Here is a 14619-nt window from a genome sequence, read left to right as displayed (position 1 = left end):
GCCACACGGGCAGCTGCTGCCATGGCACTGTGCCGGGCTCCTGCTGCTGGACCTCTGCCCCAGGTCAGCGTGCAGAGCAGTGACAGGCACTGCAGTGTGCTCCGCAAGCACTGCTGGTAGGAAATCCCGCTGCTGCGCTACTCCTGGCACATTTATAGCTGCATGTCCTCTTGGCAATAAATCACAGCTGTTTATACTTGTGTGCCAGGAATTTTGAAGCTGTGGAAGAAAACCAAGACTGTATGCTGGCACCCCTGGATGGCAGCACAACCGCTGGTACAGCAGCAAGGATGAGAAATCTGCAGTGGTGTCACGTGGATTTTCAGAATGACCACATTGAGGAGTACTGCCCACAGGCAGCCCCTGCTCCTGAGAGGCTCCAGGCTGTACTTTGAGCTTTGGGGCCCTGATGGTCTGTGTGCTGGTAGCAGTGCATCTGTACCCTGAGTGGGATTTGGCTCCACCAGGAAGGAAGGCTGCAGGATCCTCCCTCAGGTTCTGTGGCCAAAACCACAGAAACGTTACTGTATATTATGTGATTACAGAATATTTTTGACAGAGTTTTCAACTTTAGGATATTAGAACGTTCCCAATTACAGTCAAAAACTGTGGACAGCTTTTCTCTAACCTTTGCTGACAAGTTGAGCCACTTCTTTCTTCTGCTGTTCCATTTAACTGGTGGAACTAAGCTGCTCATCCTGCACCCCCACCCAGAGGCTGAACAAAAATGGGAACCAACTATTACAAGTATGGTAAGAAAAAAAAAAACAACAAAACAACAAATAACTTCACAAAATTGAATCATACCAAAGATGGAGGTACTGTATCACACCTTCCATATATCCAGAGTCATGGTCACAGAAGTCAAGAAGTGCCCCTGAGCTGCTGTGTGTGATCTGAGGAAACTGGGAGTCTTTTAAAATCCAAATATTCAGAATCATTTTGAAGATTTGCGCCTGGATTATTGTATAAGCTATTTTCATTAGTATGAGAAGTCTCAGAGTCCATTAACAGAAGCAAAAAACAATCAAGGAAGCTAGATAGGGATTTCCACTGCCTGTTTGACAGAGTTTTTGCTTTACTTATGGAAAGATACAAGAAGGCTTAAATTTAAAAGAGCTCTCTGGGTACCCAGGCACATTGGCTTCTAAGGACATGCCTTCATGACAGACTAGCTTTGCTGTCTTTACAAGGTTGTACGTGGGCACCACAGCTGCCCAATCAAGCCAGCAAGAAGTTAACTTGAAATTAAAAATATCATTTGCTGAGTATATCTTGGCATAGAGTGAGTTTAATTATGATCAATGTGAGGTCACCATTGTCGTCTGTGTAAGAACACAGAATTTGCTCATGGCCACAGAAAACTGCAGTGTTTTTCCTAGGACGTAACTTCATCTATTATTTTGTAAGTGCACACATTTGTGTTCATAGGAATCCCAAGCTCTTCCAAATAGTGTTGAGGGGGTTTGCTTTTTTTGAGGGATCTGTGAGTAAATGTACACTTGATAACTTCTGATCCCATTTTCCATTTGCCTTACCTGGTTATCTGTGTTGTTTACAGTGAAATAGCCCACACAAATAATGACTTCGTGTAGCAATCCTTCGCAGGTATGCTGGGAACAGTACCACAGCAACGAGCTGATGATATGGCGGAAGGCAAGGGAAAGTCCTTCAGCACCAACAATAGACTGAAAATAAGGTAAAGAAACAGAAGTTAGAGCCTTACAGAAATTCCATGCATCACAATGCATCAATGACACAAACCTGGGGGGAAGCACTGACTACATTCTTGGCTGCAATGAGATATTTTTGGAGGAGGACAGATTCAGGTCTCTCATTTCATTCAGTAGCTTGCACTTACAACTGGACTGTAACATTAAAAGCCAGACAAATGAGAGTAAAATCAGACTCTGAAGGGACACAGGAAAACTGGATTCTGCTTAGCTGACATGCAGCGTAGCATTAAGTTGACTGTTCCATTTGACTAACGTTATACGTTCCAGGAAAACTGAATGCTAATGATATTTCCTAGTAAGCAGCAAAAGAAAGCACATCATTTTTGCAGAAGAGCAAAATGCATTTTGCATTAATAACTCCTGCTCTGAACGGAATACAAAGATTAATAAGTAATCACTTTGCAAACATGAAAAAAAAGAAGTCAGAAACCTCCATAAGGAGAGAACATTCAGCTGGATGGTTTTTGGGATACTTTTAAAAAGTAGTCAAATTGCTGTAATGTGGAGATTCTGAATTAGATTTTATCTGCACAGCCTACAGCCTCTATTTAATAAACATGTCAAACAGACAGAACGACACAAGGTCAAAGGGGAAAACTAAAGCACAAAGAACGAGCATGACGGTCTACTAACTCTAATGAAATAGCAACACAGGCCTGTGAGAAAATTTCTTTCATTTGGTTGTTTTCTTCTTTCCGTATCTTGCAGTCTGCATTAACTACATCTCCATAAATCCCAGCCTGCAGAATAGTTTAGTTTCAGCGTACCGGAAATCTCTACCCAGGAAAGGCAGAATCCTTGAGAATTAAAGCAGACTCCATCTTGAATCTCAAGCATCTCACTGAATGAGCGTATTTCCAAATCCTACCACACAACGTGACCGTTTACCACCATCATGTAAATGCCATGTTCATATGCCACTCTTCTTTAATTAGGGCAGCCCATACACACTGTGACCTGGCACTCTGGGCTAAACCCTCCCCGATAACAACAGGTCAAAGGGCACCTGAGTTTGTGTATAGAAGTTAAACTAATTTTTCAAGGAAACTATGCTTCCTTTTTAGCTAGAATTAATATCAGCTCAGGATCCTGTGTTGTTTCTCACTACCATCTTTCAATTGTTTAGACTGTCAAATTAAATTAAATATATACCCACGAGCCATCTGTGCTAATACAAACTCCAGAATACCAGAGCTCTTCTGTTCATCAGAAAACCCCAGTCTACGGCCCTACTATTACACGATAAAACTATTCCTTCAAGATAACAATCTGACTGCATAAACTATGCTCCTTCCCTCCGCTATCTGCTCCTGCCCACAGGGTCAGGACGGGCACTAATTGGCCTCAGGTGTACGCTGAGATTTAATTCCACAGAAATAAAGCCCTTTACTGCAGAGGAATGGATGGCTGCTGGGACTACGTGTGCCCACCGTGCCATAAGACAGCTAAGCATGTGCTTCCCTGGGTGCACCGCTGTATCAATGCACTGAAGGAAATCACTTGCACCGGTTTGTTTCCTATGACATGCTATGCAGCAACAAACAAACCTTCTATCCCAAACCAAGACCTACCGGGCCTGCTGTACAAAAGAGCTGCTTTGATTTACAGAAAGAAATGGGAGTTAATGGTGCATGTAAGAGTTGTTTCACATGGATCTCCAATAAACAGTTTGTGTCTCATAAAAGAAAAACTACTGACTGCACAGATCCCCCAGCTGCATCTATGTGGATGTATGCAGTTAGATGTAAGCTTGCTGCTAAATGGACCAAAAAAAATAAAAATAAAAAAAATAATCAGAAATACAAACTGAAGGAGACATGAAATCCTGTTTTTTGTCAATAAAACTTTGAGAAGTTTAGATATTAAGTGATTTTCAGCTTGAGCTGTGCAGTGCAAGCAGCTGCTGAAAGCACTCAGAAATGAGAATTACAGTTATAATACTCCTCATCAGAAGAATTTACTTCTTGCTCTCTAACAAATATAAAATAAATATATATAGTTATATATTTAATGAAGCTCCCCAAAGCAAAATATTACGCTTTAAAATCGAGTTTCTTTTTTATGAATACAAGAAGTAATGGATTGGATTCAGCATTTCATGTACTGCAAACTTCCATGCTTTGGTTACACCCGTCAGCCATAGGGTAGAAACAGCAACTAGTAATTTTATGCACAACAAAACAGACAAAGTAACTAAGACCCTGGAGATGGAAGTCAGCCCAAAAACACACGTAATCATTAATATGTTCATACAAAGCAAAAGCTGTGAAACATCTGTTACCTGGAAAGCAGGCAGATCAAGAACTGCAAAGCTGTTGAAGAAACGTAAACTCTGAATGGCAACCTGGATTGTGTTCTCTGCATAGCTGTCTTTAGGACTGGCTGTGTTTGGATCTGAAATTGTGCCGTGGAAAAGAACACAGTACAGCATATGCAGGACTCCAACAAGATCCGTAGCCTGAAGAACCGCTGTTAGTCCTGTGGGATCCTGACGTGTACTGTCAAATATGTTCCAAGATCTGTCAAAGAAACATTAAACTGTCTGAAAAGAGGAGCAGCACACACTTGCCCAGGGTGAAACAGTTACAAGGGAAATGTTAGAGCACAAGCAAACTGCTAAATAGGAAAACAGCCCGATGTCTAATATGTCAAGAATCCACAATATTTCCACAAAATTATTTCAATAATCTGAGCACTGTCTCTTGCCCTCCTTAATTACAGCGCTGCTATGCTCTTTAAATATCTTTCTCCACATCCTGGTGTCTCTGTTTCCGAACTGGGTTGACGATGCCAACATGCAGAAGTCGGCCAGCTCTCAGGTCAGAGAGCTGGGGGCACTTCTGGGGGATCCGTGCAGGCCGCCGCTGTGTCCAGCAGCCCATTGCCATCCTTCCAGTCCCCACAGAGAGGTGGGAGCACAGCCTGTGCCTCTCCTGCCTCGGGGATGGGCGGTGGGCACAGCAGCAGACGTGCTGCTGATGAAGCAAAAGTAGTTATCCAAACCAGACAATCTTAATCAAATCGTTCTGCAGGAATCTGAGAATGAAGTGGTTGAGCAGTTAGCAAAACATTACTGCTTATTTCCATCAGATGCTATTATGGAAGAGTGTACGGGAGCAAGACAGAAGTCTGAACTGCTTGATGCAAGGAAGTCACAAGCAGTGAAACCTAAGACTTTTGCTACTTTGGAGGTTAAATGCAAATACAAAAAGTACACAAAATAATCCAACAAGGTTTCAACAGAACTGCAGGGGTTGGAAGGGACCTCTACACATCATCAAGTGCAGCCCTTACTAATGCAGGTTCCCTGCAGCAGGTCACACAGGTAGGCCATCCACACAGGTCTTGAATCTCTTAGAGAAGGAGATACGTATTTCAAGTCCTGATCTGAACTATCACGTAAACCAGCTGAACTTCACTGTGGAAGCACAGCAGGTCTGTGTAAGTAATCACAGGAGACACTGGGATACAACAAGCAGTGATGCTGAATATATGGTGCATCAAATATCTATCTCTACCTCATATGCTGTGTTTGCATCTTAAAAAAGAAAGGAAAAGGGAAAAGAAAGAAATGTTAATATCAGAAGCAACTATTTTCTTTCTTTTCTGTTGTTAAAGGAAAATACCACAGTCTATATGATACATATAAAAGATAAAGAAGCAAACTAGGTGAGGGTATCTTGCCCCTTTATGTAAACCAAAAGGAGAGTAAATGGGAAAACAGAATAAGAGACAAGCTGGAAACGAGATCTGCCTAACACCATCTGTAACTCTGGAGACCTTGGGTTACTACAGGAAGGACTGGACCCTCAGAGGCCTGAGAGCACTCCTGCAGACCAGGATCAGCAGCAAGCTTTCCTTGTCCAGAAGAGCATAATGCAGCCCTTTCAGTACATCTCAGAAGCAGCTCATATCTGTCTGTGCACCAGCCTGGGTGAACGGTCTGGCCGTGCACAGCTCACTCTGTTGACACACATCTGCTTTCATCACTGCTGTCTCACACGTCCACATTTAGAAGGCAGTTACCTCAGATGAATGCTATCACTTTGTATCAGTTAGGTCACCTGCACGGGGAATGATTTTATCAGAAATAAGCATGTAGGGGTACCATTTCTCCTAAACCACTTTCTATTTACAGTCTGTGTGCATAAATGATGTTACTGAAAAGCTTCACATGCAGCATCCTCTGCTGGTGTGCCAGGATTTCCATGTCCCAGTTTTACTTCTGTGCTGTACAAGCATCCCATCAAACCACCTCTTCACAATGTTTGAAAGAAGCAACCAGATCTTCAGGTAAGATAGAGGAAGAACACAAGGCAGTACCACATCTGCTCTCCCATCAACACCTGGGTGCTGCGTGGGTGCCCCCCCTGTCAGCACAGCCAAGCACTGTGACCACTGCAGGGCAGCTCCGTGCAGCTGAGTTCATGCCAGTTTCCAGAAGTCGTATGACTAATGCTGGCTGCCTTTAACAACCAAGTCAGACTCTCACAAGGATCCCTAAAAGGGCTCTACCCCAAACCCAGCCGCAGCAGTGCTTCAGAAGGCCCTGGTGCTGGATTTGCTCACAATACAAATGGTAACATTTGAAACGCAGCATAAAGTACAATCAAATGATGACTAAAATAATGACTTAATGTCACTTACCTCCTGCAAAAGAAGAAGCACAAACAGCTTGTGATTTGTAATGCTCAACAGTCCTACCATCTATGTTGCAAAGATTAAAAAATAAAGAAGTAGTCCTGGAGCTCAAACTTTGCTTTGGGTGGAGCCACGCAGCACAGCAGTTTACAATGTGAAGCTCCTTTTCCTGTGCCTGGAAGCTGCAAGGTCCTCAGGTGAGCGCGTTGGACTGCAGCAAGAAGCCGGGAGCAGGCAGCAGGCCCATTGCATGAGGAAGGCAGTCAGCAGCTCAGGGCCACCTCCACGCACTCCCAGGCCGTGTGCTGTGTCTGAGCTGCTCAGCACTGCCCACCGAGAGGCACTGCTGGCTGCCCAACTATGCGCTCAGCAGCCAGAGCGTGCCAACCGCCCCACGCTGCAACAGGCAGCCTGTTTGTTTCCACAGCATCACATGAGCACGGCTCCCTTTGCAACCAGTATTTTATTTCCATCTTAGCTTCGACCATCGTAACAAACAGAAAAACTACCAGCTGAAAAACCAGTCGCGTTCAAACAACAGCCCCAAATTCACTGCTGTACGTGACACCTCCTGCAGCTTCTTGTGACTCTGCGCAACGAGAAGGTTGTCTGATTTTACCCAAGGTTAAAGTTAGCTTTGCTTTCAGCTCTCACTCCATCATTACGTTTAAACAACTCCATATGAGAAAGCTTATAGAGCTGGATGAAATCCTTTTGCCATTTTGAGCAGTGAATGAATCAAAATATACATAAAAAAGTCAATTGTAAAAATGACTCCAAATGAACACTCTCTTTTCTTTTCCTACCCCTCGATCTCCCCCCAAAAGAGACCAAGAATTTTACAGTCCCACCACAAGACAAAGCTGCTGAAAAAAAGCCATTTTCTCTGTGAGGTTTGGTGGGCTGAAGGAACTGTTGGAAATGTTTATTTTCGATTTTGCCTGTATTACAGTTAATTTGTGTATGAACAGCCTACCGGCTCCTGTTGGTTTTAACTGTCAGTTATAATCACTTTAAGCCCAAATGTTTACAATATAAAGGTAAAAGACGTTATTCATACTGGTTTGCGGGCTTTAAAGCAGAAAAAAACACATGTGAGATGTAGGAAAATGGAAGGCGAAGCTTTTTGTGTGCGCTGCTTTGAGCCGTTCTGGTCAAACCCATAAAACAGCAGATTCCACACGTTTAGCAGATTTTAAAAACCCTTTTAGTCCACCTCAAATGTAAGCCCAGGGAAAGCTCTGATAACTGGCAGCTTACAGGCTGAAAGGAAGGGAAACAAACAAAACCCACAGCAGTGAGAGGGGACTCTGTATCACATGAAACTTAGTTCGTAGGTAAGTAAAGCTAAGAGTCCTACAGAGGCATCTCCTTTTAATTATCCTGTTTAAAGAAGCCTGCATGTTAACCATGCTAAGAGCTGCCGAAGTAAAGCAGAACAGACAAACCCTCCCAGTCGCTCACCAAAGACTTGCAGGACTTTTTTTGTTACACTGGCTATTCTAGGCTGGGGAAAGGGAAAGGCTTCTGAACTTTACCAAGCCTCTATATTTAGCACAGAAAAACAGGCAAATATTTATATTAGGGTCAAACAACCTGCGGGAATAAAATAAAGAAAAAAAAAATAACAAAAAATAAGTGCAGGGCATTTTAGGATGGGCTGCCATTAATGATGATCAGATTCTGCCATAAAAGACTGTTCCTCCACTGGCAGTGGGTTTATGATTTACAAAAAGGGGTTAAGAATTAAAAAGCAGGGATAGATGCATCCCAGCAAAGAAAGATATTAAGCAGTGGTACTCTATTGCTTAAAGTACACCACTATTTATTAAAAACAGGAATTTAATGCAGCTTGATGAGAAACAGCCGACTCTGCAGAACGAGCATAAAACTACAACTTCTCCAAACTTCAATATGAGCAAACTGTTTATATCTGAAAATATATTGTTTTAAAAACAGACTGAGCTAACAAGCAGACAAGACCCTCTACGGGTATACATTATAATGTTTGTATATTTGAAATATATACTCCTGATTAAAAACAGGGAGCCAAATGGAAACATGAGTTTTCAAGAGGCTTAGAATATGTTTGTTTTCTTTAATATTAGGATTTAAAAACCATCATCTGTACTTTTTCTTTCTACATTCTATTACTGAGAAAGAAATGTCAAAAAAATAATGGCAAAACAATAATAAAATAGGTATAAGGAGTACTTAGCAGCTGCCAAACCCTATTTTAAATCCCATTATCAAGCTACAAATCACTGTGTTGTGCAATAGGTGGCCTGAAAGCCTGCAGTAATTTTGAGAACAAATTTCAATTAGTTTGCAGTCCTTGCTGCATTTGCTGTCTGCTGGAAGCAGTGGGAAGCACACCCAGAATTCAGACTTGCGTATGATTTGCTACCCAGCAGCCAAAACAAGCATTATCTTAATTGCTGTAATAAAACTGAAAAGAAACCAGCCTACTTCCTTGCATGTCTGTGACGTGACAGTTGCTACGTTCCTGGACCAAGTCTGATAGATCTGCAGCTTCCTGCTACTGCACCTTGTAGACCAGTTCCATCAGCTGCTGCTGTGGATTTAGATGCACCTTACAAGGTTAACAACTTTGCTACTGTATTGCTAAGACATACCATTTTCCTGCATCATCTGGGAGCTCGCAGATGTTGGCTGAGTCATGAAAACGGCAAAACTTTGTCCAAGCTGATGTCCCAGGAAGATTCATGATTTGTGGATCTCTCCATCCACAACTCAATGCCCTCATGATGCCGGTTACTGTTAGTTTGCTGTGCTTCTCTTAGGGAGAAAATTCCCTCTCAGTGGTTATTATTGTTAACCCTTATACTGAGCCACTGCTGCTATGTTATGCGATCTCTGCCCTTACCAGTGTGGAGCATTTCATACCACAGCAATACAATGCCCCTGGGCGGAAGTGTCAGCATATATTACTAATGGTCACAGGTGAAAGGAGACATTGGCAATAGCCCTCCTTAGAGTAAAAATTGAACAGCTGGGATGCAAATCTTGCTTCCAGTCAATCTGAGGGGATGGAGGTGGTAAAAATTGAATGAAGATTGGGAGCACAGGAAGAGACAGGAACGTAAGATCCTGGCTATAAGGGGAAAGACCTACAACATACTTTGTTGCTCAGTTTTCATGCCATGTCACTCTTCTCTGCCTAATGCTGACAAGCCAAGCATGCTACCACATGTGTGCATGCAGGATTCAGAGCCCACATATAAGCCTAGTAGTGCAAAGGTACAATGATGAAATCCTTTAGCAAACCAGGCCATCGTCCTGACCACTGCTACTGTTCAACTGGAATTAAACACAAACTGCAAGGCACATCTGTAAGTCTACACATACCACTCGTACTATGCATACAGTCAACTTAATGTTTTGCTCAGCTTCACCTTAATAATAGCATCACTCTTTATTCTTAATGGTAAGCAGAAAAGAGCTAAGCATTATCATGGCCTCAACTTTTAAGTCTTAGTGTTAAATGTAATGATCATCTTTTGCTCAGAAAACAGATACTGCTGACCAGACAGGCTGCATTTTCATTATACTAAGAGATGATGCCTTACTTCCATCTCATACATCTACAACAGTTACCAAAACAAGGTTCACATGGGGTTACAAGTTACTAACGTTTTCAACAAATGATCTATGCTACAGTGTTTAGCAAACACTTTCAAACTCACTGCAGAACTGCAGTTGAAAGAATCAATGTAGCATTTGTTATTCCGTACCAAAAATTCATATTTGAGAAGGTCAGTATAAAAGTTACATCTTTTTAAAGACCTTGACCACAAACGAAAAGAAAATCCTCCCCTTATTATGAGTTTATAACATATGTTCAGAATGGAGTCCCCTCATTTCAATAACTTTTTATGATGCTTAAATTGAGAATCCTTCACTTTATGTTTCTGCATTACCAAGGTTTTCCTTTACTGTATCTTACACCATGATTCTGAATTTATTTTGATTTTAAGTCTACCAGGGGAATAAAAATGTATTGTAGTTTATGTCTCAGAATTCTTTTACCTTATATAACATTTCATGCTGATTTATATATCTGATGCAATTTGAAGATATTCTCTAATCATCATTATAGATGTGACGTTGCCTAAAACCAATCCAACCTGGAATTAATGGAAACAGAACGGTGAAAGTCCTAATTCCTTTGAAACAAGGAGGACTACCAGTCACAAAGGTCCTGATCAAGACCTGCAGGTGGTACTGACAGAAAAGACTCCCATGAAGCCAATATCCAAGCAAACACTGGGTCTTTAAATTTAGAGTTTGGTTTAGAAACATATATTTTTTTAATTTTATTTTTTTTAAGTAAGTCCTGTAAAGAAGACAGGAAGTCCATGCAGACTTTCCTACGTTTGAGCTCCAGCAACGTGTACTCTGTATCCTGAGTACAGACTCTTAATTGTTTAGAATATGTATTACAGTGTTCAACTTCTGGCCCTCTGGGAATAGATCTGATGAGAGCTGCCAGCAAGGACCCTTCCAGCAGCAGGTGCTGTCTGAACCCAGCAAGGAGGGCTACCCAGCATTTGGCCAGTTCCAGTTCATGAAGGATTTCATTGCTGCAGTCACTGTGGAAGACTTGACAGCCTGGTGATCCTGGTTCAAGCACCTTCCTTGTGACCAAGCCCTGTCAGCTTCCCAGCCTAATGCATTTAGCATGGAATCACAACATTTTATATAAGAAGCAACAGCATGAGTTGGTTCTATCAGAGAAACAAAACAAATGATGTGCCTCCACCATCATGTGGTACCAGCAAGTTCCCTACCTAAAGATATCACAAGAGCATCAAATTGCTCTTGAAACAATGGGGAAAGCCATTGTGATATTACCTACTGGATTCTTTTTTCCCCTCAGGATAAGAACTCCAAATGCATTAACAACAGAGTGGTTAGTTTGGTGCTTAGGCACAGAGAATCAGAAATACTGGACTCTGACAGAACAGGATGCCCTGCTTCCTACTGCTAGTTAGCACAAATGAAAGAGCCATCTGTATTTCTTACAAGGAGAGGCCGCCTTTAGTGCTGCAGATCACGTACCACACAAAATGTATTACAGCATTGTGACATATTTAAGAATTCAATAAATTTGAACTCTTCTGCCATCTCGATGTGTGTTTGGCAGCAGCCTTTTCCACTTCAATCACCTTGAATAATAAGGAACTCATTGTGCACGTTATGTAACGTGTCAGAATCACACTGCATTCAGTTCTTCAATAGGAGCAAGCCGAGGTGATTAAAGTCATCTAAACTGCCTGTCTAACCAGTTACAGCATAGCTTCTATCTAAAAGTGAAAGACAACAGTTTCAGTATCTGCAAGTTCATTTCTCTCACTTCTTTTCATGCTGAAAGGAACAATCTAACATGGAAACTGAGAGTAATCAGCCCTTTGGATAAACTCACCAGCACCGCTGCATCATACAAGTTATAAGACCAGATACTTCTTGGTGTGACCGTGAAGGAAAACACCCAACTCTCCCAAATTCATATTTTGCTACTGAACACAGATATTCTTAAAAGTACCTGCACAGCACCGTACTGTATTATTTTGGGGAACAAAAATCTTTAATATCTTGGGTGAGACATACGCCCACTTCAGAAATGGCAAATATTACATTACTCAAACCTGTAGCTAGAATTATTACTCCACTAAGAGAAAGGTGAATTTTTTCAGTACACGTTTGACTTTTGGCAGTGCAGCCCTGGAATGTAAAATGCCAAGTTGGCAGCTTCCGTACAGGGAAATTTCACTAAGTTGGGATGGTCTCTTTGGGCTCATATTTCTTGCAGTTCTTTTTTCCATGTGCCCATGTCCTGGAGTTACCAGCAACAGCTCTAACCTGCAGCCCTGTTAAATTTATGTTTTCTTAACTCTTGCTCTTCAATACTAGCATCCCTTCAGGCATTCGCTGTCAAGTTCTGTCAGCGTTTCCTTACCCTAAAACACGCAGTATTCTAATGGCAGTTGTTTTTAGCACGTGGCCCCCAAAGCTCTGAAATTCTGACACTCAGGCCATCCGAAGCTGTAGACAGAGCAGTCCAGTTCTGCCAGCAGAAATATGCCACATGCTCATCCTCCTCTGCCCCCGTTAGGTTACAGAAATGAGCATTTTGCATTAGAAAGATTCCCTGACAAACCCAGTAATACTTTACATAAATATAATTCCCTTACTGATAACAGTATCTTAACTGAATTTGGCCATCTAAAAGACAAAAATCAATTAAGAGTTGATTTCATTTGATAGTAAAATACTTCGAATCCTCAGTACTGGACACTTACATCTAGCAGTGATGAGACCCTCTCTGTAATGATGAGCGAAGAAGATGCATAGCTTGCAGTTCTGATAAATGACTTACAAGAATTGAGACTCAGTGCAGGCAACTAATTACGGTTCAGTGGTGAAAGGGTGAGCAGAGCTTCTCTACAAGCATTCACTGTGTCACTGAAGGACTGGTGCTACTTAATAACTTCACCTCAGTGTTCACTTAGTACCACAGCAGTGTCGGACACAAGTTCTGCTGGCTGCTGCCTGGTGAACATAATAGAGAAGACAGACCAAGTGCACCTACCTTCCACTGACTGCAAAGCAGAGCTGACATATCCCATGCAACAGTGCTGTGGCATTTTGAAGAAAAGTTGCTATTTTTGGATTTTCATCAACAGGGCCTTGAACGGAGAGGAAACAGCAACACAACTTGTCTATCAATCCTATGTTCACCACGTAACTGGAAACAGATGAAAAACTGTATTAAAAAATAGACCTGTGACAGTTTTGATGACTTTACAAAGAAAGGAATTTCTGCTTCTCTGCTATCAAACCATATAAAATACAGTCTGTGGTTTCTTAAAGGGTTCAATAAAGCAGTTCAAATTACAACAACTTCAGGTCTGGAGCTCTGTAACCATCAGTAGTTCTTGTTAAGATAACTGTCTATTGCACGATAATTTGTATTATACTGTACAAAGAAAGATGAATTAACTGTTTATTTTATCATACTGCTAGAGGACAATGGAATTTTGCCATAGTTAAATGATTTATAACAGTCTTGATAGCTCTGCAGCAGCACAATTTCTCTTCAGCATGAAGAGACAAACTTGGTAGAACACACAAGTTCAGGAAGACAATGATGTTACCCAGATAACCTTTTATTGCAATACGTATATCATAACAACCACTGCACAGTGGTTTGCTTTTCTTCCTTTGTAGTCTCAATTAAGAGACTACAAGAACATGCAGGTCACAACTGTCTGCTATCAGGAAGCCTCATCATGAACTCAACCAGGCTGCAGTGCAGAGAGAACCATGCTAATGACTTTATTTTCAAGCTAAAAAGCTATTTTCTTTTTCTTGTTATCAAACATGAATAGATCACATCACCATCCTCCCTATTGCTGAGGTTTCTTAGAACTTCTAAGAGCTTGGAAACTCCTGCCAAAACACCTTGCTGTTTGCCTCAGCACATTAACACCAACCTCTCTCAGTCAGCACCAGTTTCTCTCACACTTCAGTCATTAACAATTCCACTCAAACTGCGCAGACAGGTCTTCTTTTCCCATGTCATCTTACTGATATCACCTAACTTTATGTGCTTCCCCTCTCTACCACAAACGTGCAGTTTCTCAGGAGTATGAAACAAGAGATCAAGTCTATGTCAGATCAGCTTTGATTGTGGAGACCAGCTTAGAGCTTCAGTCATATCTTTGTTCTTTTTCCTCAGTTTTCTTTGCATTTTCCCCCACTCTGCCCATACCAACTGGAAGAAACCTCTTGTCGAAATCAGAAGAATTGTTATTACATTCTGTGACACAACCTGACCTAGGAAATGAAATTGCTTTCAGACAACATCACCTCATTCACTGTTTTTACACTGATAGTCTGCCCTAAGCCATACAATTTTTACTAGTCTGCCTACCTGCTTGCCAAGCCCCCATCTTAGAGATCATGCTTTAGAGTGAGGCTCAAGATGGGTACAGCACTACGTATGTTTCTACAACACCAAGTGCATCCTGGCTTGACTCAAGTGTAGAACATTATTAAATAACAACGACTAGTAAAAAAAAAAAACACCCCTGTTTCTAGTAAATAATTAATATTTATTAGACAATGACTATGTCAGGAGCTGTACAAATATCTATTAAAAATAATGTTCTCCCATATCTCACAGTCTGATTTTGAAAAATTAGGGACTATTAAGACT

The 14619-nt window shown here is 41.5% G+C and overlaps 1 protein-coding gene across 8 annotated transcripts in view; it reads right to left on the bottom strand.

The window, feature by feature from the left end:
- The window catches only part of SCAPER (S-phase cyclin A associated protein in the ER), a 131761-nt gene that overhangs the window by 16773 nt on the left and 100369 nt on the right, over nucleotides 1–14619 (bottom strand). For all 8 annotated transcript variants that reach the window (XM_015872636.2, XM_032446772.1, XM_032446773.1 and 5 more), the window contains exons 27-29: nucleotides 12991–13146; nucleotides 4018–4255; nucleotides 1539–1688 (exon numbers count right to left, since the gene is read on the bottom strand). In XM_015872636.2, coding sequence (XP_015728122.1) covers nucleotides 1539–1688; nucleotides 4018–4255; nucleotides 12991–13146 — 544 coding nt within the window. The remainder of the gene's footprint in view (nucleotides 1–1538; nucleotides 1689–4017; nucleotides 4256–12990; nucleotides 13147–14619) is intronic.

Source organism: Coturnix japonica, chromosome 10 (assembly GCF_001577835.2).
Source record: "Coturnix japonica isolate 7356 chromosome 10, Coturnix japonica 2.1, whole genome shotgun sequence".
Lineage (NCBI taxonomy): Eukaryota > Metazoa > Chordata > Aves > Galliformes > Phasianidae > Coturnix > Coturnix japonica.
The sequence above is the reverse complement of the archived record's forward strand: the minus strand, read 5'-3'. Positions and strand labels throughout refer to the sequence as shown.